This window comes from Mus caroli, unplaced genomic scaffold (genome assembly GCF_978045245.1).
Source record: "Mus caroli unplaced genomic scaffold, Mus_caroli_1 scaffold_2, whole genome shotgun sequence".
Lineage (NCBI taxonomy): Eukaryota > Metazoa > Chordata > Mammalia > Rodentia > Muridae > Mus > Mus caroli.
This window is the reverse complement of record NW_028227257.1, coordinates 51,200,179-51,226,476: the sequence shown is the minus strand read 5'-3', so window position 1 is coordinate 51,226,476 and position 26,298 is coordinate 51,200,179. Positions and strand designations below refer to the sequence as shown.

Below are 26,298 nucleotides of genomic sequence, written 5' to 3'. Positions count from 1 at the left end.
AAAGTGTACACTTAAGGAACCCCCAGAAGAAAAGGAGCCCCGCAGTTCTCAGGTGACAGTATCTTCCTGCAAGATGGCCTGCACCCCAGAACCTCAGTCCTTCCTACAGTGTGTCTGCTGGGGGAGAGGGGGGCTAACACAATGCCTGAATGTAATTCTGATGAAAACTAGGTATTGCTGGATAAGAATTTTCTGACCGCCTCAGCATCTGGATTCTCTGGAGGAAGACTTTCAAGACCTATTTACTATTTTGGAAGACAACGTAAGCAGGGTTTCCAACTGAAGTATGAAAGATGCCAAGGTGGTGTGATGGCTACTCTTGGTTGTCAATGTGATGACATCTACAATGAAGTAAAACCCAAGCAGCTTAATTAAATCAACTGAAGTGGGAAGACCCACTTTTAATCCAGATCTTTTGAGGTTGGAAGATCCACCTTTAATCTGGGCCACACCTTCTGCTGGCAGCCTGTATAAAGGACATGGAAGACAGAAGTCTTCACTCTGACTGCTGCTCTCGCTAACTGGCAAGCCCATCCGTCCCTTCACTGGCACTGGAGGCTATTTCTTTAGGATTCTTTCAACTGAAGACCAGATGAGACCTCCAGCCTCATAGACTTAGCAACTACTGGACTCTTGGACTTTGCATTGGTAGACAGCCATGGTTGGACTAGCTGGACCACAGCCTGTAAGGCATTGTAAAAAGTCCCTATATGCATATTTATTCTGTCAGCCCTGAATGACAGATGGTTCTAGCAGGAGCAAGGCACAGTGCTGGGAGTTAAAATGTGTTTTAGCTGTCACTCTTTCACATTCTGCAGCTGTGGTCATGCGCACAAGACCTGCACAAGACTGGGCCCATCAACATCCTGTCATGGAGTAGTGAGATGTTCATATGGCGTTACTCCTTCCTGAGAGTGGCTAGGCAGGTGACAATTGTCGTCAAGGAGCAGCTCATGGAAGCTCACTCCTTGAGGATTCCTAGGCAGTTGATGGTTGCTGGGGAAGGAAGAGACTTGTTTTTCTGTAGCATAGCCTCTGGGAGGGTACCCATGGTTCTGTAAATAACCCCTCACCTATCCGATAGACAATCCTAATGATTGCTCACACACACACACACACACACACACACACACAAGGCCATGATGGTGCTGGAGAATGGCTCAGGTGTTAGGAGCATTGTTTACTTTTGCCATGACCTGGGTTGAGGACCCAGCACCCACAGGCTCAAAACTGCCTGAAACTCCAGTTCTAAGGGATCTGGTGCCTTTTTCTGATATCCGCCAACACCAGGCATGTGTATGGTGCACATACATGCATGGCAAGACATTCATAACACATAAAATAAAAATAAATTATATGTACATATATATACCATAACAGTACAAGGGAAACCCAGATGAAGAAGAGGGTAGAAGGAACAAGAGGATGTAATAGGGATCGAATATAATGATACACTTATATGTACACTTATATACATGTCTGAAAATGTTATAATGAAACCCATTATTATGGATAATTAACATGCTAATAAAAAACTTTAAAGGGGAACTGCTGAGATTTCTCGGTGATTAAGAATGCTTTCTGTTCTTACAGAAGGCCTAAATTCGTGTCCCAGCCCCCACATCTGCTAGCTCACAAGCATGGAGATGCTGTGAATCCAACCTAGGCTCTCTGAAAGAGCTCTTCACTCTGAGCCATGTTTCTAACCCCAAGTTGTGAACTTTTAAACTCATGATAAACTGCATAGGAACAGTTAAATCTCAGCAAAGCTCTTGGTGCTGTGTCAGAAGTGTGAAGTGAAACAGATTGTAGTAAAAATACAAGCATGGCACCCCTTATGATAAAGTACTGAAAATATGCTTGAATGATATTTGGTGCCTGCTTTCCGTGTTATCATAAAGCAGCAAACATCAAGAAATCCACCTTCTTAAACTTGATCTGGAAACTATTTAAAGGGCCAGATACTACGAAACAGAAGAATGGATTAAGAACTGAAGTGGATCTGGGAGAAGAGGGGCTTCTTTCTATTCGAGTATGTGTGAATGATAATTATTAATATAGTAATAATATCATTTATCACAGTAACTATTTGTCTGTTGCCTGCTGCAGTGAAACTCCACAGTATAGACATTTTCCTGAAGGCGTCAGTTGTTGCCTGAGCAACATGAGTAACCTGAGTAATGCTGATGGGGAATTTTGTGTGTGTCCTGAATGGAAGCAGGTCCTTCCTGCAGCACAGAGGAAGGGCTACGTGCGGCCAACATCTGCGTGCCCAAGTCTGACTCCCACCATCACCTCCGTGTCTTACTAATACTACTTCACATCTACTCTTCATTCAGGTCAAGGAAGCTGACCAGCTGAGTAATGGCTCAGTCATGGTTTTTAATACCTCTGCTTCGCCACATCTGTATGAGATCCAGCAGCTGCAAGCCCTGGCTAATTACAGCATCGCTGTGTCCTGTCGGAATGAGATTGGCTGGTCTGCAGTAAGCCCTTGGATTCTGGCCAGCACAACAGAAGGAGGTAATTCCTGTGATACACAATGACCAGTTTTCCCAACGACCTGTGATCAGACAAGCCTTTCCCGAATAGCCCGATGTCCTGTGCACTCTGCTTGTTTGGTGCATTTTAGTGAAGTGGCCAGTAAAATAGGAAAGAAAATAGTTCCTTAGAATCTTAAGAGGCTTGAATTAAAAAAAAAAAAAGGACAAAACAAAAAACCTTATCTGTACTATGTATATGTAACATTTTCTTTTACATGGGAAGACAGCGGCACCACTTTTAAAGCCAGTATTATCTTCAACTAACACACAATGCACAAGTTATTATTTGGCAACCCAAGGGGAAAGTCATTTTTTCATTAAATAAAACTAGCCTGACAGTTGTCTAGAGGGTGTCCTAGTTAGGTTGATTGAGACAAGGTCTCCCAACGTAATTTTGGCTGACTTGGAACTTGCTATACAAACCAGGCTGGCTTCCATCTCTTAGAAACCCTGCTGCTTCAGCCAGGGATCAAAAGTGCAAGCCGTGGTTCCTCTGTGGTTTCTGCTACAGGTTCCTGTCCTTGTGTCCCTGGACAGGACTGTGACCTGGAAGTGTAGGGCGAAACAAACCCTTTTCTCTGCCACGTTGCTCGGGCATGGTGTTTATCACAGCAGCAGAAAGAGCTGTGCCGTGTTTTGTTTGTTTGTTTGTTTTGTTTTGTTTTGTTTTGTTTTTTAAAGGGCTGGGGTTGAGTTCTTGCTTTTCCTCTTTCTGTATTACAATGTTCCACCGTTTCCTCTCTTGCTTTGGTGGTGAACCTGATGTTGTTCCTCTGTATGTAAGATGTACTTTGTCCCATTTCTCCCCTTAGCACTGGCTTTGAACAATTTAACTTTGATCTATTTTTCTAATTTTCCTTGTTCTTGAAGTTCATTAGACTTCTTGCCTTTGTGTGTTTAGAGTTTGTATCACATTTGGGAACATTTGGCCTACTGTCTTGCCCTCACAGTACTGGAGACTAAATCTAGGACCTCATGCATATTATATGAACACTCTATCACTGAGTTACACATCTCCATGTCTTGTATGTTTTGGGCCTTTTTACCTTTCCTCTTTTTTAAGGATTCAGCTATGTGCATAACAGACCGTTTGAAGTCCCATAACATAACGATACTCTGCTAATGCCTCCCTTTTTCTCTCCTCACTTTTCCTTTGGAGGCTTTCTAATGTTGTATCTTCTTATTAAGTAATCTTACCTAGTACCTAATCTGCTACTAATCCTAACTAGTCTTTATCCTTCATATTGAGATTCTTGCCTATATGATCATATAGAATACAGTTAGGATAACTTTTTTAATGCGATTGTTTGATGATTCTAACATCTATTCTATCTGTGGTGGTTTCTTAGTATCCTAGTGTGCTGGCTAGCTTGATGCCAATTTGACATAAGCTAAAGTCATCTGAGAGGAGAGAACCTCAATTGAGAACATGCCTCCATAAGATTGGGCTGCATACAAGCCTATAGGGCATTTTCTTAATTGGTGATCGATGGGGAGGGTCCAGACTGTTGGTGGTGGTGCCATCCCTGGCCTGGTGGTCCTGGGTTCTATAGGAAAGTAGGCTAAGCAAGCCAGTAAGCAACATTCCTTCATGGCCTCTACATCAGCTCCTGACTCCAGGTCCTTTTCCTGTTTGAGTTCCTGTCCTGACTTCCTTCAGTGATGGACTATGATATGAAATTGTAAGCCAAATAAACTCTTTCCTGACTTTCTTTTGGTTATGGTGTTTCATCACAGCAATAGTAACCCTAACTAAGATGCCTAGTATGGATAATCCTTCCTGGCTATCACTGGTAGTATTATGGGAATTCTACCTTGTTTGAAGAATTTCCTATAAGTAGCGAGCTTTATTTTAGCACACAGGTGAGCCAGTGAGAAACTATTTCATCTTGTTGGGTATTGCTTTTAAGATTTGTCAGGGGGCTGGCGAGATGGCTCAGTGGGTAAGAGCACCCGACTGCTCTTCCAAAGGTCCAGAGTTCAAATCCCAGCAACCACATGGTGGCTCACAACCATCCGTAACGAGATCTGGCGCCCTCTTCTGGAGTGTCTGAAGACAGCTACAGTGTACTTATATATAATAAATAAATAAATCTTAAAAAAAAAAAAAAAAAAAGATTTGTCAGGTAAGATGCCGGCATTGTTCAAAATAGGGTCAGTTATTAACTACTGTAGAGATGAGATCATTCTGTGTGGTCTGGCCGATGACCTTGAATCATAAGGGTTTCCAGTCTGATTGATGGGAGCTAAGACTGTCTTCAGCCCTTTGGATGCCTGGGCACTGAGGCCTTTGATCCTTTTATACCACTCTTTCCATATCTTCCCTTGGAGCCATCATGGGGACTCTCTTGCCTTGACCTACATTTATCTTTCTTGATCTATTCCCCAGTGTGTGTGTGTGTGTGGCCTGTGCCACAGCATGTGTGTTGAGGTCAGAAGTTCTCTCCTTCCACTTTCTGGGTTTTGAGAGTCAAACTCAGGTCATTGGGCTTGAAGAAAGCAACTTTACCTATTATGTTATGGAGAGCATCCTTATGCCATGAGCTGAACCACCCTCCTGGGCCGAGCACATTCTAGAGTAGCTTCCCAGGAGAGTGAAGACTGCCAGTGCTCCAGTGCCCTGTCTCATCCTTGGTTAGTCATTTTTCTGAATATAGAATGTTAGGTTAGAAAACTTGCACACCTCAAAATACTAGTTATTTCCTAGTTGTTTATTGTTTTGATTGCTGTGGGAGATTTTCTGCATTGTCTGTTTTTTTTTTTTTTTTTTAATTCATTTGTCCTGGTGCTGTGATAGGCTGTGATGGAGGGCGTGTGTCAGGCATCACTGTGGATATCTAGTGGCCTCTTTAATCTAGAAAACCAAGTCCTCACTTGTTTTTCCTTTGGACGTTTTCTGCTTTGCTTGTTTTCTTGAAGTTTGTATGAGACATTTCGGGGACTTCTTTGATTCCTTTCATGATTTGGTTTCTCAAATAGACTTGTATTCTTTATTATTATTATTATTATTATTATTCTAACTTCTTGAGTATTTCCTTCATTTATTTTCCAATTCTCTTATTAAATATCATTTTGCTAAGCATATTTCTAATTTAAAGCCCCTTCCCCCATTGGCTACTTTCTTGTTAGTTTCCTTTTCTTTGCACAGATTAATTAATGTTTTGCTTTGTCTTACTTTTTGTTCACTCAGTGGCTGACGACAACTCCCCACCCCCAACCCACCTTCCAAGTGCTGGGATTAAGGGCATGCGCCACTGCTGCCCAGCAAATAACAGCTGCTTTTATAACATTTGCACTGTGCTGTTTATAAACAATCCAAAGATGACTTAAAACACGTAGGAGGGCGTAGATATCCAAGCACCTGGGAATGCTGGTACCCGTTGGAATCCCCTGGAGATACTGAGGGATGGCTATACAAACACTTCAGACTCGAGGGCTAGTGTCATTACTGCCCTTACTGTCTGGAGCAGTAACCTGCCTCTGGACTGTATAATGCAGCTTCATTCTGAGTGCATCAGCGTTCCCCTTGCCTGCCCATTCCAGACCCACAGAGCTTATCTCCGTCCAGCCTTGTTCACTTCCAACGCCCTAGATATCTACTGGAGGAACTCGTGAGCACCAGCTTCCTCCTTCCCGAATAATAAACACCCCGGGCGTTTATAACTTATCAAAATAGCAAGTGAATCTTGGGGATTTTGCCTCCCAAAACCTGTTCTTGTAAAAAGTTACATGAGATCAGGTATGTAGCTTACTTGGTAGGGTGCTGCCCGCATATGCAAAGCTGTGTTTAACCCTCCAAAACCACATAAAACATGCACACAAACTCCTGTGGTGGCACTGTTCTGTTTTGTTTTTCAAGACAGGGTTTCTCTGTGTAGTTCTGGCTGTCCTGGTACTTGCTCTGTAGACCAAGCTGACATCAAATTCACGGAGATCCTCCTACCTCTTCGGGCTGAGCTATTTTACCTGCTACCCTCTTCCTGTGGAATTTTTTGTTTTCCTCTGAACTATATCCCCAGGTCACACACACCCCTTTTTTTACTTTTTTTTTTTTTTTTTTTGGAGGTAGAGTTTCATTAAGTTGCCACCACCTGGCTCTCAATGGTCCCTCATTGCAAAGAGAATAGGAGTTTACCATTAGTCTGGGTCTTTTATAAAATATTTGAAACCCAAACACTCAATAACCAAGAAGAAAATGAAACTGTATGTTATTTTCTTTGTGACTCTTCACCTTTCTCTCTTTCTTTCGTAGCTCCGTCTGTAGCACCTTTAAACATCACTGTGTTTCTGAACGAGTCTAACAATATCCTGGATATCAGATGGACGAAGCCTCCAATTAAGCGGCAGGATGGGGAACTGGTGGGCTACCGGATATCCCACGTGTGGGAGAGCGCAGGGACTTCCGTAAGTCTGCACACTTAGTCGTTTCCTTTTGACTTGCCGATTACATTTTGCTTCAGAAACTTTCATTTTGTGACACTTGTTATGATTGAGCAAGGCAAGGCACCTTTAAATGGCACATAAGCAATGTAGTAGAAATTAGAGATGACTAAAGAAGCTAGAACATTCCATGGGGTCTTTCAAGGGTTTTTCTAAGTACCTCATTTACCTTCCATTAATTTATCAGCAAATAGATACTTAATGAGTATCTGTGGTATCATGTCTTTCTTTAGGGAATTTAGGCTGTTATCGGAAGAGTACTGTGGACTATCCAGTGACTGTAGGTTATGGTCAGGAACTACATCCTAGCAATTTATAGCCTCGTTGAAATTTCTGAAGATTCTTTTCTGAAGAAGATATTCATGGCACATTCTTAGCCTTATAGAGAATGGCACAGTAAGCAACCTCCAGAGGAGATTAAGCAAGCTTCTATTTGTGGAAGGGCCCAGCCCACTGTGGGCAGCACTATCCCTAGGCTGTATGAGAAAACTCCATGAACATAAACCAGTGAACAAATCACTGAGCAGCATCCTCCATGGTTTCTGCTTCAATTCCTCCCTAACTTCCCTCAGTGATGGCTTGTGACCTGGAAGTGGAAACCAAAATAAACCCTTTCCTCTCCTCAAGTTGATCTTGGCCACTGTGTTTATCACAGCAACAGGAATCAGAGCAGAGAAGGCAGAAATGCTGGTGCCATCGATTCTTCTTTACCTTCCTTTACTGTGGCCATGGAAAATATGCCTCTGGTGTTATCATATCCCTCCTCCATCTAACCCTTCTGGTTAGATCCCATGTTTAGCCTCTTTATCGCATGTATCTGGGACATCACAGAAGTTTTTGGCAAGAGAGAGGGATGGGGTAAGCAAGTAAATAGCTACAGCCCTGGACCAAGCTGTCATTTCCAACTTCATGCCACCCAGTGTTTATAAAAATTGCTTTGTTCCAAAAGGACAATTAGGGTTCGTTCTCTTTCTTTTCCTTCCTATAAGAAAACAGGCTATTGGAAACAAAAGAGTAGGTGATGTGATAGAAGAAAAATACTCAGGTTTAGACATCCACATTCTACATCATGTGAATGATAACCAAATATCTTTAGCAATCTGACATGGGAAGCCTCTCATTACCAAGATATTTGTCACACTGTCTCAAAGTTAAGTATCTTTATGCTTGGGCTGAATTAGGGGAGTAGCTGGTTCATACAGGATAGCAGTTCCACAGTGGTAAGTGCTTAGTGTAAGTCAGAAAGGCTTGGTAATGGTCCATTTCAATGGGGATTTAATCTTTCTCTGTTGGCAGAAGATACTAGCAGACCCATTGTGCTCTAAAGCAAACCAGTGTGTTTAAAGAGCTATTCCTTCTGGTTTGGATGAAAGCCTCTTTCCTAAAGGGGACTTCAAGTGAGCTGTGCACTTGAACAGCCCTAGAGAAACCTTTATGAATGACAGTGACCCAAGAGCCTAAGGACTGCCACTCACCCCCCAGCCTCAGCCTCCACTCTCACTGCCCTTTGGACTATTCCTTCCACAGTGAGAACAATATAGGCACAGTTCAGGCTCTGACCTTTCAGTATCTTACCTCCTTGTGGAGGTCAAGTCATCTGGTCATGAGGTCATTTGCATTGCTCCCACTCTGTACTTTGTGCCTTGTGACAATAACAGGCGGAGTTGGTCACGTTACTTTGAGAACATTCTCTGCTGAAATTAAGGTTTTGTCTCCTGATCTGAACCTAGAGGCAAAGAGGGTCCTGAAGAAGGCCTGGACTCCCCATCTTACCCCCACCAGGCTGAAATGATGGTTACAGTGACCTGGCATGTATCACTTCATTTTTAGGACCCTCTTCATCTCATAAGGCCATAGCTGAGGCAGTTCTATTTTCCTCTACACTTCCATACTTTGTACATTATACTTTCATTTGCACTTTTAGCCACTTCTTATGTAAGGCAGGAAATCGGACACTTCTGAAATTTCTGACTGATGCCTGTGATAAATAGGGTTTTGGGTGATTTCAGAACTTTCTTGGAAGAGGTCTCTGGGTGATTTGTTTTAGTGACCATTATATCACTATGTCAAAAAAGTAGGAATTTCATGTTTCTTTATTGGCAGCGACCAGTGACTGCCAACTTTTAGAGTACCCAGACATCTGGGTACTCTAAAAGCTAACCAATGCCTGACCATCCCTTCTGTTTCTGGCATGGGTGAAAGCCACCCTTCTGTCGTGAAGGCCAGTAATGATAGAAATGTTGTGAATGACCCTGGCCCATGGGCCTGCTACACAGGACACCAGCAATGCTCAGCTGTGTGCTGGGTTCCCAGTACCCTTCAGAATCGTGAGCTGTGAGCTGGTGAGATGGCTCAGTGGGTAAGAGCACCCAACTGCTCTTCCGAAGGTCCAGAGTTCAAATTCCAGCAACCACATGGTGGCTCACAACCATCCGCAATGAGATCTGGTTCCCTCTTCTGGTGCATCTGAAGACAGCTACAGTGTACTTAGATATAATAATAAATAAATCTTTTAAAAAAAAAAAAAAAAAAAGAATCGTGAGCTGTGCACCGAAAGCAATGCGGGAGGTTAGGCAGAGAACTTCTCATCTGTGCTGCTTGGATATTTCTTTTGCCTCAGTGAGGACGTTTACCTTTTTTTGCCTTATTTTTCTTGATGTCCCTCGCCTTCCAAATCAGAGCTCAAAGTCCAGAACTGAGGCACAAATGCCAGTGTGTTCTTGTTCAAGCTGTAGTCCTGTTCATGCTTTGGACCCAATGTGTGGTACCTGCAACACCATCTAAATCAGCAGGAGAGAATATTCCTCTGAATGGGACAGCCTTTGACAAGTGTAGACTCAAGTTTTCTACCCTATACCATTCTCATAAAATATCAGTGGACCTTCCATGAAAACAAGGGCTATTAAGCAAATAAGATTGTAAAGTATTATATGATGTACCTCTTTCTTAAAGACCTACTGTGTGATCTAGCAAAGCTCAATATTCTAGAGTAAATAAGCCTTGGCCCTGAATTACCCAAACATTAGGCAGGGGCTCATTTTCACATGTGTGGACTTTGTGGAGCTCATTGTTTGGGGAGCATTAGTTCTGATGCTAGCTTAAGCTGTGATTGCTGTGGGTAACGATTTTAGATCAGATGGAAGTCTCAACACAGGTTGTCGTGGTCTTGAAACAATGTGACTAGGCTAGGGTAGAGTGCTTGCCTACCATGTACCAGGACCCAGATTTGATTCCCAGAACTAACTTCCAAACCACACACACCACATACATATACTATGTGGAACCAACTTCTTTTTTTAAAATTTTTTAATTTTAATTTTTTTTAATTAATTAATTTATTTATTTTTGGTTTTTTTCAAGACAGGGTTTCTCTGTGTAGTCCTGGCTGTCCTGGAACTCACTCTGTAGACCAGGCTGGCCTCAAACTCAGAAATTCGCCTGCCTCTACTTCCCAAGTGCTGGGATTACAGGCGTGTGCCACCACGCCCGGCGGAACCAACTTCTTTAACATCACAGGGAAGTTGGAGCACACTTAGCATTCCCTTGGGTGTGGACCTCTGCCTCCTCCTGAGTTCATAGTGGCCATGAGAGCAGCAAGACACGGAGACATGTCTGCATGTTGATGTGACCCCAAATCCCTGACTTCTTCTCCTCCTCCTCCTCCTCCTCCTCCTCCTCCTCCTCTTCTCTCTCTCTCTCTCTCTCTCTCTCTCTCTCTCTCTCTCTCTCTCCCTCCCTCCCTCCCTCTCCCCCCCCACACCCTCGCCCTGAGAAATAGATAAGATTTTCTTGATATAGGCCAGGGTTCTAAGCCATGTCTGAAACCCAGGAATCAATCAAGGCTGGTTCGCTTTGATTAGTGGAGAAGCTCACTCTGAAGGTAATCTCTGAGCAGGTCACTGCATTGGGAAGCCAGACAGTTTAATTTCCTCCAATGCTCTAAGGCTTGCATGTCACCATGAGACTGATGCTGGAGGAGGCCCTCAGCCATAGAGGAGGGAGACCAGAAGCACAGCATCTTGATGAACACAATCTAAGAGCCACCATTGATTGATTGATTGATTGATTGATTGATTGATTTGCCAGACTGCTCACTGTTCTTTGTAGGGAACATGTTTAACTCCTACATACTGTGAAAAAGACAGACACCTCCGTTTTCACCCAAGGAAACAAGCTTAGAGGTGTTGAGTGACTCACCCAGAGCCACAGAACCCAAACCTGGAGGCTGGGGATGAGAGCACAGGCCTGGCTGTCTGTAATGCAGGCACTTCCTAAGAACCCTCTGCGGCTTCCCAGCAGCCTTTGACTCTCTCACACTTGGCTCCACGTTGTGGATCCTCAGTAGAAGTGGTGACAGGAAGGTATGTATGAGTTTATCCTCAGTGCCTATGAAGCTGAGCGAGCACCTTTAACAGGTGACCTTTGCTACTTCATGTGACACGTTTTTATGTTATACTTCTTTCCTCATTGAAGTCATTGCTCTTTGGAAATAGGCCATGTTCTTAGATGCAGCTATCAGTTACAGGGTGTAATTCTTATACAATATTTAGTGATGTTAAAGTCATTTGATAATAGTTAAAACAAAATACCACAGTTGCCCTGTCTAACCCCAAGCCACGCCCATGAGGAAAAAAGAAATTCTTTCCCAAGTTGTACTGTTACTTTCTTGTCCCCCAAAAGAGTATAATGTCACTTTAAAAAGTAATTATGGGAAAGTGCATTTAAAAGCCATATGAAGTAGATTTCATTTCCTGAAATAAAATGTTAGTAGATTTTCAAGTCCTTATGTTGATGAGCAATGAAAGCTCACAAAACATACGCAGAAATACGCAGTTGGCCCATGGCACAGGTTTCATGGATAAACCATTGCATGCTGGGAAATGGTTCTGCTCTGCATCCTGACAACCCCAAGACTGGGTATGTATGGTAGATACTTAGTGATACAGTCTTAAGTAGATTTCAGTGTCCAAACTCAGAATTAAAAGGACTCGAGATTATGGGTATGAGCACATCCAAACAACAAGACTACATTACATCCTTTGGGTTTTTTCCTAGTATTGTTTCCCTGTGTTTCCCTGGCTGACCTGAGTTCACTGAGTAGACTAAGCTGGATTCAAATTTACAGAGTTCTTGCTTCTGCTCCCGGGGTGTTGGGATTACAGGCATGAACTACCCCACTACTATATTCATGTTTTGAGGTGTTTTTTTTAAAAGAATGTATGTGGGTGCACATCTGTGGAAATGTGTGCCTTGTGTGTGGGCACTTGAGAAAGGAAGACAGAAGAGGATGCTGACATGAAGCACCCATCATGGCCACTGGGAACCAAACTCCATTCCTCTAACAGAGCAGCAAATGCTCTTAACTGCTGAACCATCTCCCCAGCCCTACGTTCATTTTGGAGCTTTTTGTTTTTTTTAAACATGAGATTTAAAAAAAAAATAGATGAGGTTTTTGCCATGTTATTAAACTTTCTCATTTGAGCTTTCTGAGTAGCTAGGATTACAGATATCCATCATGGTGCCTACCTTTTAAGGTATGAATGCTTTTTAAACTACATTTGAATTACCATTTAGGGGTATGTATAGAGAAAATTGTTAAATCTGCTCTAAAGTGTCTACCAGATAGCTTTCTGATCACCATGTTAGTGATATATACTTCCACCCCTATGTTTCCCAACTGCTCCCAGTTGCCCTGGCAACATTGTTATCCTTTGAGAGCCACAGCAATGACAGTTATATACAGTGTCTCATTTGCCAGGCTAGACCCTGTTCCATGCACTTTACCCAGGTTAGCTCTTTGTCTATGTTAACGCCTCTTGGGAATGGAAGGTGGAAATGAAAAATAATCTCACTGCATTTTTATAATCAGTTATAGGCCCCAGGTAAGTAGCCATTGTAACCATCGTGGGTCTTCCTTGTCTATGATTTGCACATCTGTGGAGTCCATTAATCACAGATTGAAACTGTTCAGAAAATAAAGCACGCCTCATAGTAAGCATTTTGTTTTCCTAGCCCAGTGTGGTTGGATGGACTGGAATGCTAGCACTGAGGTACTGTGGTTATGAAAACTGCTGTCAGTTCAAGTCCAACCTGGTCTGCATAGTGAGTGTTCAGTCAGGCAGGTCTAAATAGTGAGACTCTACCTCACTAGTTGTTTTTTTTTTCTTTGAGACAGGACCTTGCTAGGTGGCCCTGGCTGGCCTGGAAATGTTAGCATCCATCCCTCTAGCCTCTGCCTTCTTCTTGCTGAGATTATATGTGCATACCACCAGCCTTGAGTTTGTTTTGTTTTCTTGAGGCCAGGAATATATTTGGTGCTAGAAAATATGTTCATCATGCACAAGATAATGGGATTGATCCATTGGACAAAAAAAAAAAAAAAAAAATCCAGTCATTAGTCCCTAGTCTAACAACACTAGCAATACTATATAGCCATATTGTTAAAAATAAGTAACTAATACAGAGGCTGTTAACACTTATCAGTTATTACACGTTACCAAAGGATTTACACAGGCCACCATGAGTTGGGGAAATCTCACAAGCCCCCCCACACACACACACACACCTAGATGAAGAGCTACAAGCAATTAATCTCACGGCTGAGAGAGGGAGAATTAGTTTTCTCCAGGGAGGGTCCATGATAGGTGATCCAATCCTGGGTTGTCAGCCTGCATGGGCGCAGCAGATTGTATGTGTGTGTATGAATTTGAGAGGGAGTGGGGGAGGTGATGTGAATACTGTGTCTGTCTACACACCGAGGATGGAAACCCACCCAGAGCATTCCTTAAGCTAAGTGTGTGCCCACTACTGAGCATGTACCCACCCAGTTTTGCTTGAGCACCAACCCTGTACAGATCCCAAGGGATAAACGTACTGTTATATTTATTCTCCTCCCTCACCACACACCCCAAAAATTCATTTCTGTTAGGATTTATATTGATCTGAGCATGTCATTTTTTTTCTAGTTGGTGTTTTCTTTTTACTTATAGGTAATTTCTCTTATAAATGATGGACGTCTGGCCTTTGAATCCTTGGAGGAAAGAACAGTGTATAGCCAGAAGTAGGCCCAGGCATCTATTTAGCATTAATCTGATGCTTTGAAGGGTGATCAGGCTGAGAGCTATGCTGTATACTTTTTGTCAGTGAGAAGCCAGAGTCACTCCAGGGCTCTGAGACTCGTTCGGGGTGTGGCTCAGGGTGTGCACCGTGGAGTTACACTACCTGATGATTTTCAGTACCATCTACCCCCAAATTAAATGCACAATTACAAACTAAGCCACTATCAAAATAAAACACTTTCTTTCTAAAAAGGATCAACCCAGGATATGCAACCCCACCGTGACTAACTTTTCATTTGTTTGTTTAACAGCAACCAAAAATCTCTGGCCAATATCGTGAGCTCAGAGCTTGGGGCAGAAGGGAGGGGGACAGAGTATCCCCACCCCCTTTTCTTCCTTTCCCTCCTTTGACTAAAGGTCACTTCCAGTTTAGACTTGGAAGGAGCTCCGGAAGGCCAGAAGGCCAAACTGGAAGGCCTCAGTTATGAATGACTGACCTGTAGTTAAACCAATACTTATCCCCCTCTAGCTTAGACATGAATGAGACTTAGACTGTGGTTATTTTATTTAGCTTGACAATTACTGGGGGTAACCCCTAATCTATTGTTCTAACCAATGGCTTGCCTGTGTCTCCAGCCACGTACCCCAAATACTTTCTGTTTCTCCTGATCATGTGCTCAGGGTTCACCTCCTCTCTTGGCAGCTTCCTCCTTTCTCCTTTCTCCTGTCCTTCCTCCTCCTCTTCCTCCTCCTCCTCCTCAACCTCTTTGCCACCCCCCCACCAGGTAACTCAAAACCCACCTACCTCTAATCCCTCCAGTAATTGGTTGTAGCCATTTTTATTTAACCAATAGTTTTAAATTAAGGAACAAGATTTGCACAACAAAACCTGGTGGTAAGTGTGTGAATTCTCTCTGACCCATACCTTCCCATACAGAAGTTTGCATTACAGTACATAGCAACAGACCAAACCTTACACAGTCCTTGAAGCTGAGCTAGCTCAGTCCTGCACCATTTCTAGAATTGACTGATTTGAGACCTAGCGAACCCAAGATGAAGTTACCACCAACTACACCTCCAGTCCAGAGATGGCCTATGGTACTTGTGCCCCACATGACCTGTGATTTCTGTCTGAAGGCAAACTTCCACCATCCAGAGAATGAAGGCAGATTTCCAGAGCCTCATTTCAGACTGACAACGCCACAAGTGTCAATTCAAAAAGCTGGGCCCATTTTGGATTACCAATCGGTATTTCTCCCATTCTCAGCATTCATTATGCGTGCAGTTCTTTGTGTAGGGCAGAGCCTCATCTGCTTTCCCCATTCACTTTGTCATGTCTATTGCTGTCAACTTTGGCCCTGAAAACGTGTGTGTGTGTGTGTGTGTGTGTGTGTGTGTGTGTGTGTGTGTGTGTATAAAATATTCTCTTTGAAGGCAACCAAGGAGGGATATATAGGAGACTTTAGAGGGAGGAAAGGGAAGGCAGAAATGTTGTAATCATAATATGATCTGAAAAAAGTAACAAAAGTAAAAAATCCAGGCCTGCCTACATTTCACACAAGAGAGAGCGCAGTGACCATGCAGGTCTGGAAAGCCCAAGGAATGTGTCAGTGTGTGTTGCGGTTACCTCGCTGCCTGGGTCTGAATGGCTCCCTGATGCATGGCAACGGCTTTAAAACACCAGCAGTAAAAGTAAAGCCAGGCCCTCAAAACTACACAGATGGAGGCTGGAGAGATGTCTGAGCAGTTAAGAGCACTGACTGATCCTCCAGAGGACCCAGGTTCAATTCCCAGCACCCAGATGGCACCACACAACTCTTCCAGGGATCCAACACTCTCTTCTGGCATCCGCAGTGCAGGCATGCCTGTGGTGCACAGACATACATACATCCACAGTGCAGGCATGCCTGTGGTGCTCGGACATACATACATCCGCAGTGCAGGTGTGCCTGTGGTGCACGGACATACATACATCCGCAGTGCAGGCGTGCCTGTGGTGCACGGACATACATACATCCGCAGTGCAGGCCTGCCTGTGGTGCACGGACATACATACATCCGCAGTGCAGGCCTGCCTGTGGTGCACAGACATACATACATCCACAGTGCAGGCATGCCTGTGGTGCACAGACATACATACATCCACAGTGCAGGCGTGCCTGTGGTGCACGGACATACATACGGGCAAAATACTCCTGCACATAACATTAACAAATCTAAAAAAGTTGTTTTTTTTTAATCACCCAAAATTGTCCGTTTGTCAAGCGTAAGTGGGAAAGTGCTCTCAGTTCTCCCCCTATCTACCCAGAGCGTTCAGTCAGAATCCCCAGGACTTCAGAGAAGAGAAGCTGGGCTATAAAGCAAGGGTGCTTGACAGGTGCATAGGGCCAAGGAACAGTGTGAGTCTGTGGCGCTGTGCACATGGGCTCTCAAGAGTTCAGTCCTGCTCGTAACATCTAAAACAGTGGGTCTCAACCCGTGAGTCACAACCACTTTTGGGGAGTTGTATATCAGATATCCTGCATCTCAGATATTTATATTATGATTCATAACAAGAGCAAAGTTATAGTTATGAAGTAGCCATGAAATAATTTTTTGGTTAGGGGTCACCACAGCATGAGGAACTGTATTAAAGGGTTACAGCCTTAGGAAGAGTAAGAACCACTGGTCTAGAAGCATCCACTACATGTTCCCTTTGTTCCAGAAGTTTCTGGAATTAACTATAAGTGCCATGCCTTTAGGGGCTTAGTTTCCCAAGAACTGAAACTGCAACTGCCCCCACCCCCAGCCCCATGATGCACCCTGTAGAGACCCTGGCAATGGCCCTGTGAAGAAGGGACTTTGTGGAAACATGACCTCTGTGCATGGAGAATAGGTGGCTTCCCTCAGAGGGAACTGTGGGCAATGTGGGTAGCTGTCTAGTGAACCACCTCCCACCATGTCTCAGCGTTTCATTTCCTTTTATCTTCTCTATTTCTAGAAAGAGCTTTCTGAAGAAGTCAGCCAGAATGGCAGCTGGGCTCAGATTCCTGTCCAAATCCACAATGCCACCTGCACAGTGAGAATCGCGGCCATTACTAAAGGGGGCATCGGGCCCTTCAGTGAGCCAGTGAATATCATCATTCCTGAACACAGTGAGTGGGGCAGCCGTGTTGACTGCAGAATGTGAGCTCAGACTGCCTAAGTGGGACCAGTGCAAGGGTGGCTGATTGACAAGTGCAGAATAAGGACCAAAAAGCATTGTGCAATAACTCCACAGAATTCCCACACTCCTGCCATTACTGAAGATCAGTCCTTTCCAAATACTGAATTGGCCTCTACCTGTTGAATTTGGTTTAAGGCCCATGACACCGTATTTTAGACAGGCAATACCGCTGGTCTGTAGCTCCCTCTGACTGGCACAGTTGGTTTGCAACATTTGTTTCAGCTCTGTTTGAAGCTATTGCTTGCCTTGTTTTTACCCAATCAACCCTCTGGTAATGTGCTCTGTGACTCAGTCTGCATTGGCCATCAAGTTTTTCCTTCGGGTGCCATCCTCATGCTGCCGTGGCTGGCTGAGCTAAATGCCCAACCATGCATATTACCTCTTGCCTATTGCCAGAATGTTCTTTGGCAAGAAGCCACCATGATGCCTCACATGGGCGAAATGCTGTTCGTGCTTCTGTAAATCAGGGGAGCCAACTTTGTTCTGACGCCAACCCATCCTAGGTTGAGCAGAATTGAACCTTTGTTGTAAAATCCATAGCCAACCATCTTCTCAGCACGACTTACTTGTTTACAAGTTCTTGCCTAACGCGGCCTTTGCATCCAATAGCAGATGAGACTGGATAGCCGATGACTCATTTATGCCTGTTTCTTTCCCCGGGATCCTCAAGCAGGCTCTCCTGTTTAGTAGATTACCTTAGCAGTCAGGAGACTCAGTACCTGGGAAATGTAGTTTCTGATGCTCCGGAGACTAAGGGCATTTACCTGGAAGAAACTCAAAGGCCCAGCTTTACAAACCAAAGTTTAGGACAGACGATAAGAACACCTGCTGCTCTTGCAGAGGACCAGGGCTTTAGTTTCCATTGCCCACATCAAGAAGCTTACAGCCACTGTAAGACCTGATGCCCTGTTTTCATCTCCATGGTTACCCACATCCGTGTGCATTCATGCATTGTCATGCACACTGGCAAACATGCATATCAACAACGGTCCATCCTTCTTAGAAATCAGAATTTGCGACCACGGAAATTCTATTTTCATCTGTAACAAGCTGTAAACAATCCTGAAGTTTTGCTTCATAGGCAGAATCACTTTGCAATGCTCCACCCAATATGTAAGAAACACCCAGCACTGCAGTCTAAATAACACCAGTTCCTCCCAGCAACACGTTTCAAATTCTAGTTACCCTCCTAGGAGAATCATTATACAAAACATAACACTGCCACTGGTCACTGTAAGTGACACATGTGCAGGGTCTCCAGAGTAGTCCTATCATGTTTCCAGGCTTGTTGGTGACTGACCTGTCATTCACTTCATACACTTGCCAAAGACAAATGCCCACGTGACTTCCTTGCCAAATCCAAATGACTTTTCCAAACATGGATAATTGACAGAAGCTATTAGTGAAAATGTGAAAAAGTAGCGGGGGGGGGGAGTTGGGGGTGTTGGAAGGTAAGGAATGGAAGATAAGTGGAGCAGGGGTATTGGCATCATTGTTGCTTGAAGAATTTATTGGTGCTGGGCGTGGTGGCGCACGCCTTTAATCCCAGCACTTGGGAGGCAGAGGCAGGTGGATTTCTGAGTTCGAGGCCAGCCTGGTCTACAGAGTGAGTTCCAGGACAGCCAGGGCTACACAGAGAAACCCTGTCTAGAAAAAAACAAATAAACAAAAAAAAAAAAACCCAAAACAACAAAAGAATTTATTGGCTTGAGCACAGTTGTGAATGATTTATATAAGCACAGTACGTGACAGAAACAATGATAGTGTCCCAGTTAAAGGGACACCTGCAAAGCCAATCGAACAAAATCCTTACTTTAGAGGCTGGGAGCATATCTTAAGGCTACAGCACTTGCTTAGAATTCATGAGGCCCTGGGTGCCATCCCACACTACAAAAGCTTTCAGAGACACTTGACAACACCAAGAGCAGGAAGACAAAATGCTGAAATTACAGTCCAACATGACAGCTCCCTGCAACGCAGAAGGTGTTTCTATGTGTTCAAGGATTGTTTAAATGTCTCTTGGTTTGTTTGGTTTTTTTCTTTTTTGGATGAAGAAATAACTCTGATTCCTACAGTTTGGGTTTACTTTGCACAAGCCAGGTATGGTACAGGTGTGATCCTGGAAGAGGCAGGAGGAAAAAGAGCAGGAGAGCAGCCTAGGCTGTAGGGAAACCCTGCGAAAGAAGCTAGGAAGGGAGATAGAGGAGGAGGCAGGGAAGGAAGGGAAAACGCTGTGCACCAAACAAATGCTAGCTTTACTAATTTTTCCTTTTTTTCTGCACTTATTGCCAACATTTGGTTATTTTTTTTAATTGACAAGTGAAAGTTATATATATTTGTGCAGTTCAGTGTGTTGTTTTGACAGGCACTTAATGTGGAATGATAGAATCTAACTAGTCTCATTGTCTTCTTAAGTTTTATTCGGGGTGTGTGTGTGTGCATTGTATGCCTGTCTGTGTCCCATAAGAGCGCATCTCACTGCTCTGCATGGGAGAGCGGTATCCACAGAGGCCAAGTAAGGTGTTGGAACCCTGCAAAGCTGGCATTTCAGGCGGTTCTGAGCCACCCAGTGTAGGTACTGGAAACTGAACCTGCATCTTCTGCAAGAGCAGCGAGTGCTATTAACTCCTGAGCCATCTCTCCAGCCCCTACTTTCACTGATAGGTAAAACTCCGAATCATTTCACCTTGCACAAAGTGAGAATGATCTGCATTCATTGCTCACAAAATGGTAAAGGATTCGCAAGCTGCTATATTTTGCATCCCAGAGAACTCTTTCCAATGCATGGTTTTGGGTTTGTTCCAGGTAAGGTAGATTACGCACCCTCGTCAACCCCAGCTCCTGGCAACACCGACTCTATGCTCATCATCCTCGGCTGCTTCTGTGGATTCATTTTAATCGGGTTAATTTTGTGTATTTCTCTGGTCCTCAGAAGGAGAGTCCAGGAAACAAAGTTTGGGTAAGTTGGTAACTGAGCAGGCATGGTGGAACACACCTTTAATCCCAGCAGAGGCAGGGGCAGGTAGACCTTTGTGAATTCCCAACCAATCTGGTCTACATAGAGCTGAGATGGAGGAAACCCTGCCTAAAAAAAAAATAATAATAATAACCTCATGGTATTGATGACATTGTTGTTAACAGATGATAGCGCCTCTCTGACTGGGCTTCTTGCCTTGTCCTATCTTATGCAAGCCCACGAGTCAGGTTCCCTACTTGGACCAGTTCAGCGACAGCAAGAACAAGTCCTGTGGTGGGCTCTTTTACAGAGAAGAGCTCTTCAGTAGGATGCACTGTGCAAACAGGACAGTGTTTACTGAGAGGCTTTAAAAAGGAGACCGATTTGTGTGTGTGTGTGTGTGTGTGTGTGTACTTGTGTGCATTTGCACTTTTCTGTGCATGCCTGTGTGGAGACCAGAGGTCACTATCTGGTGTTTTCCTTTCTTGCTCACAAGTGTTTTAAATTTTTAAAAAAATAAAGAAAGATTTTTTTTTAAACTGTGTGTGTGTGTGTGTGTGTGTGTGTGTGTGCCATACCATTATACATATAAGGAGATCAGAATACAACTTGCAAAAAGTTAGTTAATTCTCTTCTTCCACATGTGAGTTCCAGAGACTAAGCTCATTTGCCTTTACCTAACACTGAGCCACTCCACAGGCCTCCTCCAAGTGTATTTTTGAGATAGACTCTCATTAAAGCTGGGTCTTACCATTTTGGCTAGGCTGGCTGACTGGTTAGCTGGGGCCTCATGCCTGCTATGCCACTACTCCACCACCAAGCTATGTCCCCAGCAGGGAAATGTTCTGGCTGCAGGAGGGCCATTTATATTTGGTGACGGACACCATACTGTCCTGTGTCACACGGTTCCAATGCCCTGTCCTTATGGTTGGATGTCTCTGTTTTGTGCAGGGGAGCATTCTCTGAGGAGGATTCCCAACTGGTCGTAAATTATAGAGCGAAGAAGTCCTTCTGCCGGCGAGCCATCGAGCTTACCTGTGAGTTGACCATCGGTTCACTTTTTGGCAAAAGTTAAAATTAGTGGAGACCCAAGATAAGTCTCTAATGAACGCTAAGAGATGAGAATGGAAAACAAATACATACACATATGTGGGTTTGCAACATGTACATATACACATATGTATGTACACACACATAGGCATGGGTTTTGGTTTTGGTTTTCTGACACCGGGTCTTGCTATGTAGTCCAGGCTGCCCTCAGAGTCATGATCCTCCTGCCTCAGCCTCCTGCAGTTAAAAAATGAATTAGGGATCCAGAGCCTCATGAATCACTGAGGAAAAGAAAAAACCCTGTGGCTGATGGGAAATGGGACAGAGGGCAGAGGTCAAAGGTTTAAAGGAGCAGCCTCACCTCCTGTCGTCCTGGCCTCTCACTCAAAGGAGATGGATAGTCTGCCAAGTTATACTGGCAGGCTTGGGTTCTGCTGACTGGGAGTGGGGGGTTCTGGTTTGTGGGGAGGGTAAACGGAAGTTCCTAAGCGGTTTCAAGAGCAGCCTGGGAAGAATGCAAACATTGTCAAGGCTGTGCTTCCGGTCGTCTGGCTTAGCAAAACACACAAAACAAAAGAAACTAACACATAGCCTCATGGAGTCCACGCTCCTATGAACCAAAACTTATTCGCTGCATTAACTACTTTTCTAACATACATTTTTAAACTTTAGATGTCTCTGTTCTTGTATTTAAGAATTATCCATTTAGACTATTTTTCCCTCTATTGGAGAACAAATTGAATAATTTTTTTCTAGGAGGGAACATTTCCCTTCTGAGACTCTTCTCTTTGAAAGGTGACTCATGCCCCAACTGTAGTTCAGGGTGAACCATCTCCCAGCTGGTCAATAAGTGGCTCTCTCTCTCTCTCTAATGCTGCACGCCTGTTGCATTCATTATTCTATACCACATCCTCGCTATAGACAGTCTTATTCTCCAGACCCCTGAAGTACCTGATGTCTTTAAAATGAGGTGCCACATATCACATGTACGAGGACAGTTTGTTCTCTGAATATTTTCTGTGCTCCATTTATCTTCTTCCCTGGCTGGCATGGGAGGGTAGGAGACATATCCCAATGATTCTTTTCTATACCACGAATAGGCCTATAGAATCCACCAGCATGCGCTCATTGATGTTTCCCTAACCCCTTTAAAGTCAAAAGTAGACTTCTGTGTGAATCCCTGTGCAGACAGCTGCTATCATGAAAAGGGAAGGGAAGTGTGGGTCTCATTTTTAAAGCTGTTTGTAGACGGTCTTACCTTGAAGGATTAATGTTATTTCCCCCAACCACAGTATAAGTTGGGTAAGTGTGTTACTCTGAACAAAATGTTCCATATACATCTGCTTATGCTTACTGAAGAAAACACACGGCTGCTTCTCTCTCACACCATTACTCCTCCCATAGTGCAGAGCCTGGGAGTGAGCGAGGAGCTGCAGAATAAGCTAGAAGATGTTGTGATTGACAGAAACCTTCTGGTTCTCGGGAAAGTTCTGGGTGAAGGTAAGCTGCTTCAGCGTGATTCTTTAACATTTTAAAAGACAAAGAGCAGTGGAGGATTTCTTTTTTTTTTTTTTTTTTTTTTTTTTGGTTTTTCAAGACAGGGTTTCTCTGTGTAGCCCTGGCTGTCCTGGAACTCACTTTGTAGACCAGGCTGGCCTCGAACTCAGAAATCCGCCTGCCTCTGCCTCCCAAGTGCTGGGATTAAAGGCGTGCGCCACCACCGCCCGGCTTTTTTTTTTTTTTTTTTTTTTTTATGTATACTCGTTGAATAAAATATCAATTTTATGACTTGGAGTTATAATGCAAATAATTCTTTCTTTGGAGCTTAAAATGAACTAGGAGAATTTTGAAACTCAGCTCTGACATATGTAAGAGGCACCTGCAGTCCTTGGAACAGAGTAAGCTTCAGAAGTATGAATTCCCTTCCCTTACTGCAAAGCATGTGATTCATTCATTATTATTTATTGCTGTTCTCTATTTATTGATTGGCATTCTACTTCCTTTAAGGAATTGATCTACTTCAGTTAATGAAAGTATATACTTAAATTTTAAATTTGTCTTAGCATGAATGATAGTGTTATTAAATTTGTGCTTTGGGCTGGGAATGGAGTTCAGTGGTAGAGTGTTTCCCAAACGTGCATGAAGCCCTGAGTTCCATCTTTAGCACTTGGGTGGTGAAAAATACTGTTTTGTGATCTTTGGTACACTTCCCATGTTTTCCTATAAGTATCTTGAGTCTGTTACAATGGTTGGTGAAGTGATAACAAGCTAAGTAAAATCTGAACTACTCAAACTCACAGGGCCAGTGTGCATGCCTCGTATGCGGGTGTAAGAGGTCTGAGCAGGGTCTGCCTGCTGTCTGCGGATGACTTGCTCCAGGTCCACACACATGCGTGGTTCTGTGGCCAGGAGAGCATCTGCGCAGCACTGCATAGATACTGCTTCATTTCACAGGAGAGTTTGGGTCTGTAATGGAAGGAAATCTGAAGCAGGAAGATGGGACTTCTCAGAAGGTGGCAGTGAAGACCATGAAGTGTGAGTTCCTGGCGTGGGACCTGTTCTTCTGGGTGGACAGTCACCTCAATGTCAGGTGCTCCTTGTAGAACAGTGGTTGTGTTCTGTTCTCTGCCACCAATGGGTCAATTGGTGTGACGATCAATGTGGAAGCGTGGTCACCAGCAGAAGGGACAGGCTCTCTGTACACACAGGCATTGGATATTCTTCATGCTCAAAAAAATATTTGTCATTCCACCAACTCTCTCTTTATCTCCCTCATCTTCCATTACCTAATAGAGCTAATGATCCCAAAGTGAGGCATGAGTCCTGGAGGCAGAGGAATCTGACCCCTGTGGGTCCACCTCCTCGGACTAGCTCCCACATGAATTACATCACCCTGGTTATCAAAGATCGAAAGAACAGCTTCTGGCTTCAGAATCTCCCTGTAGTTCAGGAGCAGAGGACTCACCTAGCAGGCACAAGGCCCTGGGTTCAATTGCAAGCACTGTAGAACATAAAATTTAAACCCAGTCATTTCAAAGAGAACTTGTTAGACTCTTGACCAAGAGCCCTTGACATTGTGACCAAAGATTGATGTTGTCTACAGGGTGACACAGTCACTTAGAGGGTGTTTTTCTGAGGGGACAAAAAAACAAACAAACAAACAAACAAAACCCTGATGATGTGGCGAAATAAATATGTTTCAAATTTACTCCTGAGAGCCCATTGGCCTGGGTTTGGTCCTTGGGAAGGAGTTTACAGACAGACCTCTATCCCCACCTCCTGTTGGGTCCCCTGGTGCTCCATAGCTAAGGGCAACAGAAAGGATGCTGGTGACAGCTATGCTGTAAATGTAAAGCTTTTAATAAGTTTTCTGTGCTGGAATGAAATAAATATAGCAAACTGTTAGAATAGTGCAGACCTAGCTAGGTACCCTCAAAGGCCATTTTAGTCACGAGCTACACCCTGTTCAAGAAATCCCTTAAGACGGGCCTTGCCTTGAGGTTTGTCTGTTTTTAATTATAGCAAGATATACATAAAATGGAATTTGCCATCTTAAACATTTGGCATTTTAGCCAGTGTCATTTCTCACCTTCCCATTGTCAAGCACTGTCCTCATCATCCAGTCGTAAAGTTCCCATCTCTTCTAACTGAAACTCTCCATTCCCCACCCACTCCCCCACCCAGGAAGTAGCCCTCCCATTTTCTGTCCGGCTTTGTCACTCCAGGCACTGTCTAAAAGTGGATCAAACAGGATTTATTCTATTGGAACTGGCTTGTTTCAGATAGCACAATATTGAATTTTATTTACAATTTCATTTACAATTTTATTTACTTATTTATTTGTGTGTGTGTGTATGCATGCTTTGTACCACGGCACATGTATAGAGATTAGAGAACAATTTGAGGCTGTCTGTTGTCTTCTTCCATCCTGTGGGTTCCCCAGGGATCAAATTCAGGTCATCAAGCTTTTGGGGCCTTTATCCACTAAGCTATCTAGATGGGCCAATACTGAATTGCAAAATAATTCTCTTAAATTGGTCCATTTTTAAATTTTGCTATGAAAGTACTCCCAGCTCAGTTGGAAATCACTTTGGATTTGGGGAGAATATTTTTTCCTTATTAAAAGTAAATTATCATTTTAAAGAGCAGTTTTAGGTTGACAGAACAACCGAGCAGAAAGTCCAGTTACTGTGAGTTCCCTGTCCCCTTACCCACAACTTCTCTTACATGCTATAAGCAACCATCTTTGATTAGTCTGTTGTCCAGTCGATGGGCTCACACTCACATATCATCAACGGAAGCTCTTTGCTTTGACTCATGTCTGCTGTTGGTCTTGTGTAGTTCTATGGTGTTAGACAAATGCGTGAATGATCTATGTCCCCCATATGGTATCCTGCAGAACAGTTGGACAGCCCTAAAAATCCCTCCGGTTTCACCACTGGCTTCTCTCCTCCCAACCCCCAAACACTGACAAGTGTTCCTTCCTGTCTCTATAGTTCAGGAGTTTCTATTTTTGTTTGAAAGAAGGGTTTGTGAATTTGCTTGCTTGCTTGCTTTTAGAGACAAGATCTTGCTCTATAGTCCAGGTTGGCCCCTTGAGTTCTTCCTCAACTTCCCCATGGTGAATGCACCCTGAAGCCCAGTGTAATTTTTAGTTTTACTAGACAAAAAGTGTTGTTCCTGGTCCCCACCCCTGAGCTGACCTTGTTGGCCCTGCCTTGCAATGCCGTTGCTGTCACCCCCTTCCCTCTAATGGGGAACAGTGATCACGCCTTGAATTTTCATCTGCTCCTCTAGTGGACAACTTTTCTCAACGGGAGATCGAGGAGTTTCTCAGCGAAGCAGCATGCATGAAAGACTTCAACCACCCAAATGTCATCCGACTTCTAGGTACCTCAGGGAGATGCCAGGCCGAGGCTGGGAGGGGCTTTGCTGACCCACTGTGTGCCAAAAGGGAAAAAGTTCAGGTGTAGAGAGGTTCATACCAAAATTTGCAACACTGGGTTTATCCTCCTTTCTGAGGCTGAGAGTAAAACCCGGTTTGTG

General features: G+C 43.8%; 1 protein-coding gene across 2 annotated transcripts in view; it reads left to right on the top strand.

Moving 5' to 3' along the window:
• The window catches only part of Mertk (MER proto-oncogene, tyrosine kinase), a 105,088-nt gene that overhangs the window by 58,561 nt on the left and 20,229 nt on the right, over nt 1-26,298 (top strand). For both annotated transcript variants that reach the window (XM_021155563.3, XM_021155562.3), the window contains exons 7-14: nt 2,340-2,523; nt 6,796-6,947; nt 17,022-17,175; nt 20,052-20,205; nt 21,154-21,239; nt 22,657-22,752; nt 23,707-23,787; nt 26,050-26,142. In XM_021155563.3, coding sequence (XP_021011222.1) covers nt 2,340-2,523; nt 6,796-6,947; nt 17,022-17,175; nt 20,052-20,205; nt 21,154-21,239; nt 22,657-22,752; nt 23,707-23,787; nt 26,050-26,142 — 1,000 coding nt within the window. The remainder of the gene's footprint in view (nt 1-2,339; nt 2,524-6,795; nt 6,948-17,021; nt 17,176-20,051; nt 20,206-21,153; nt 21,240-22,656; nt 22,753-23,706; nt 23,788-26,049; nt 26,143-26,298) is intronic.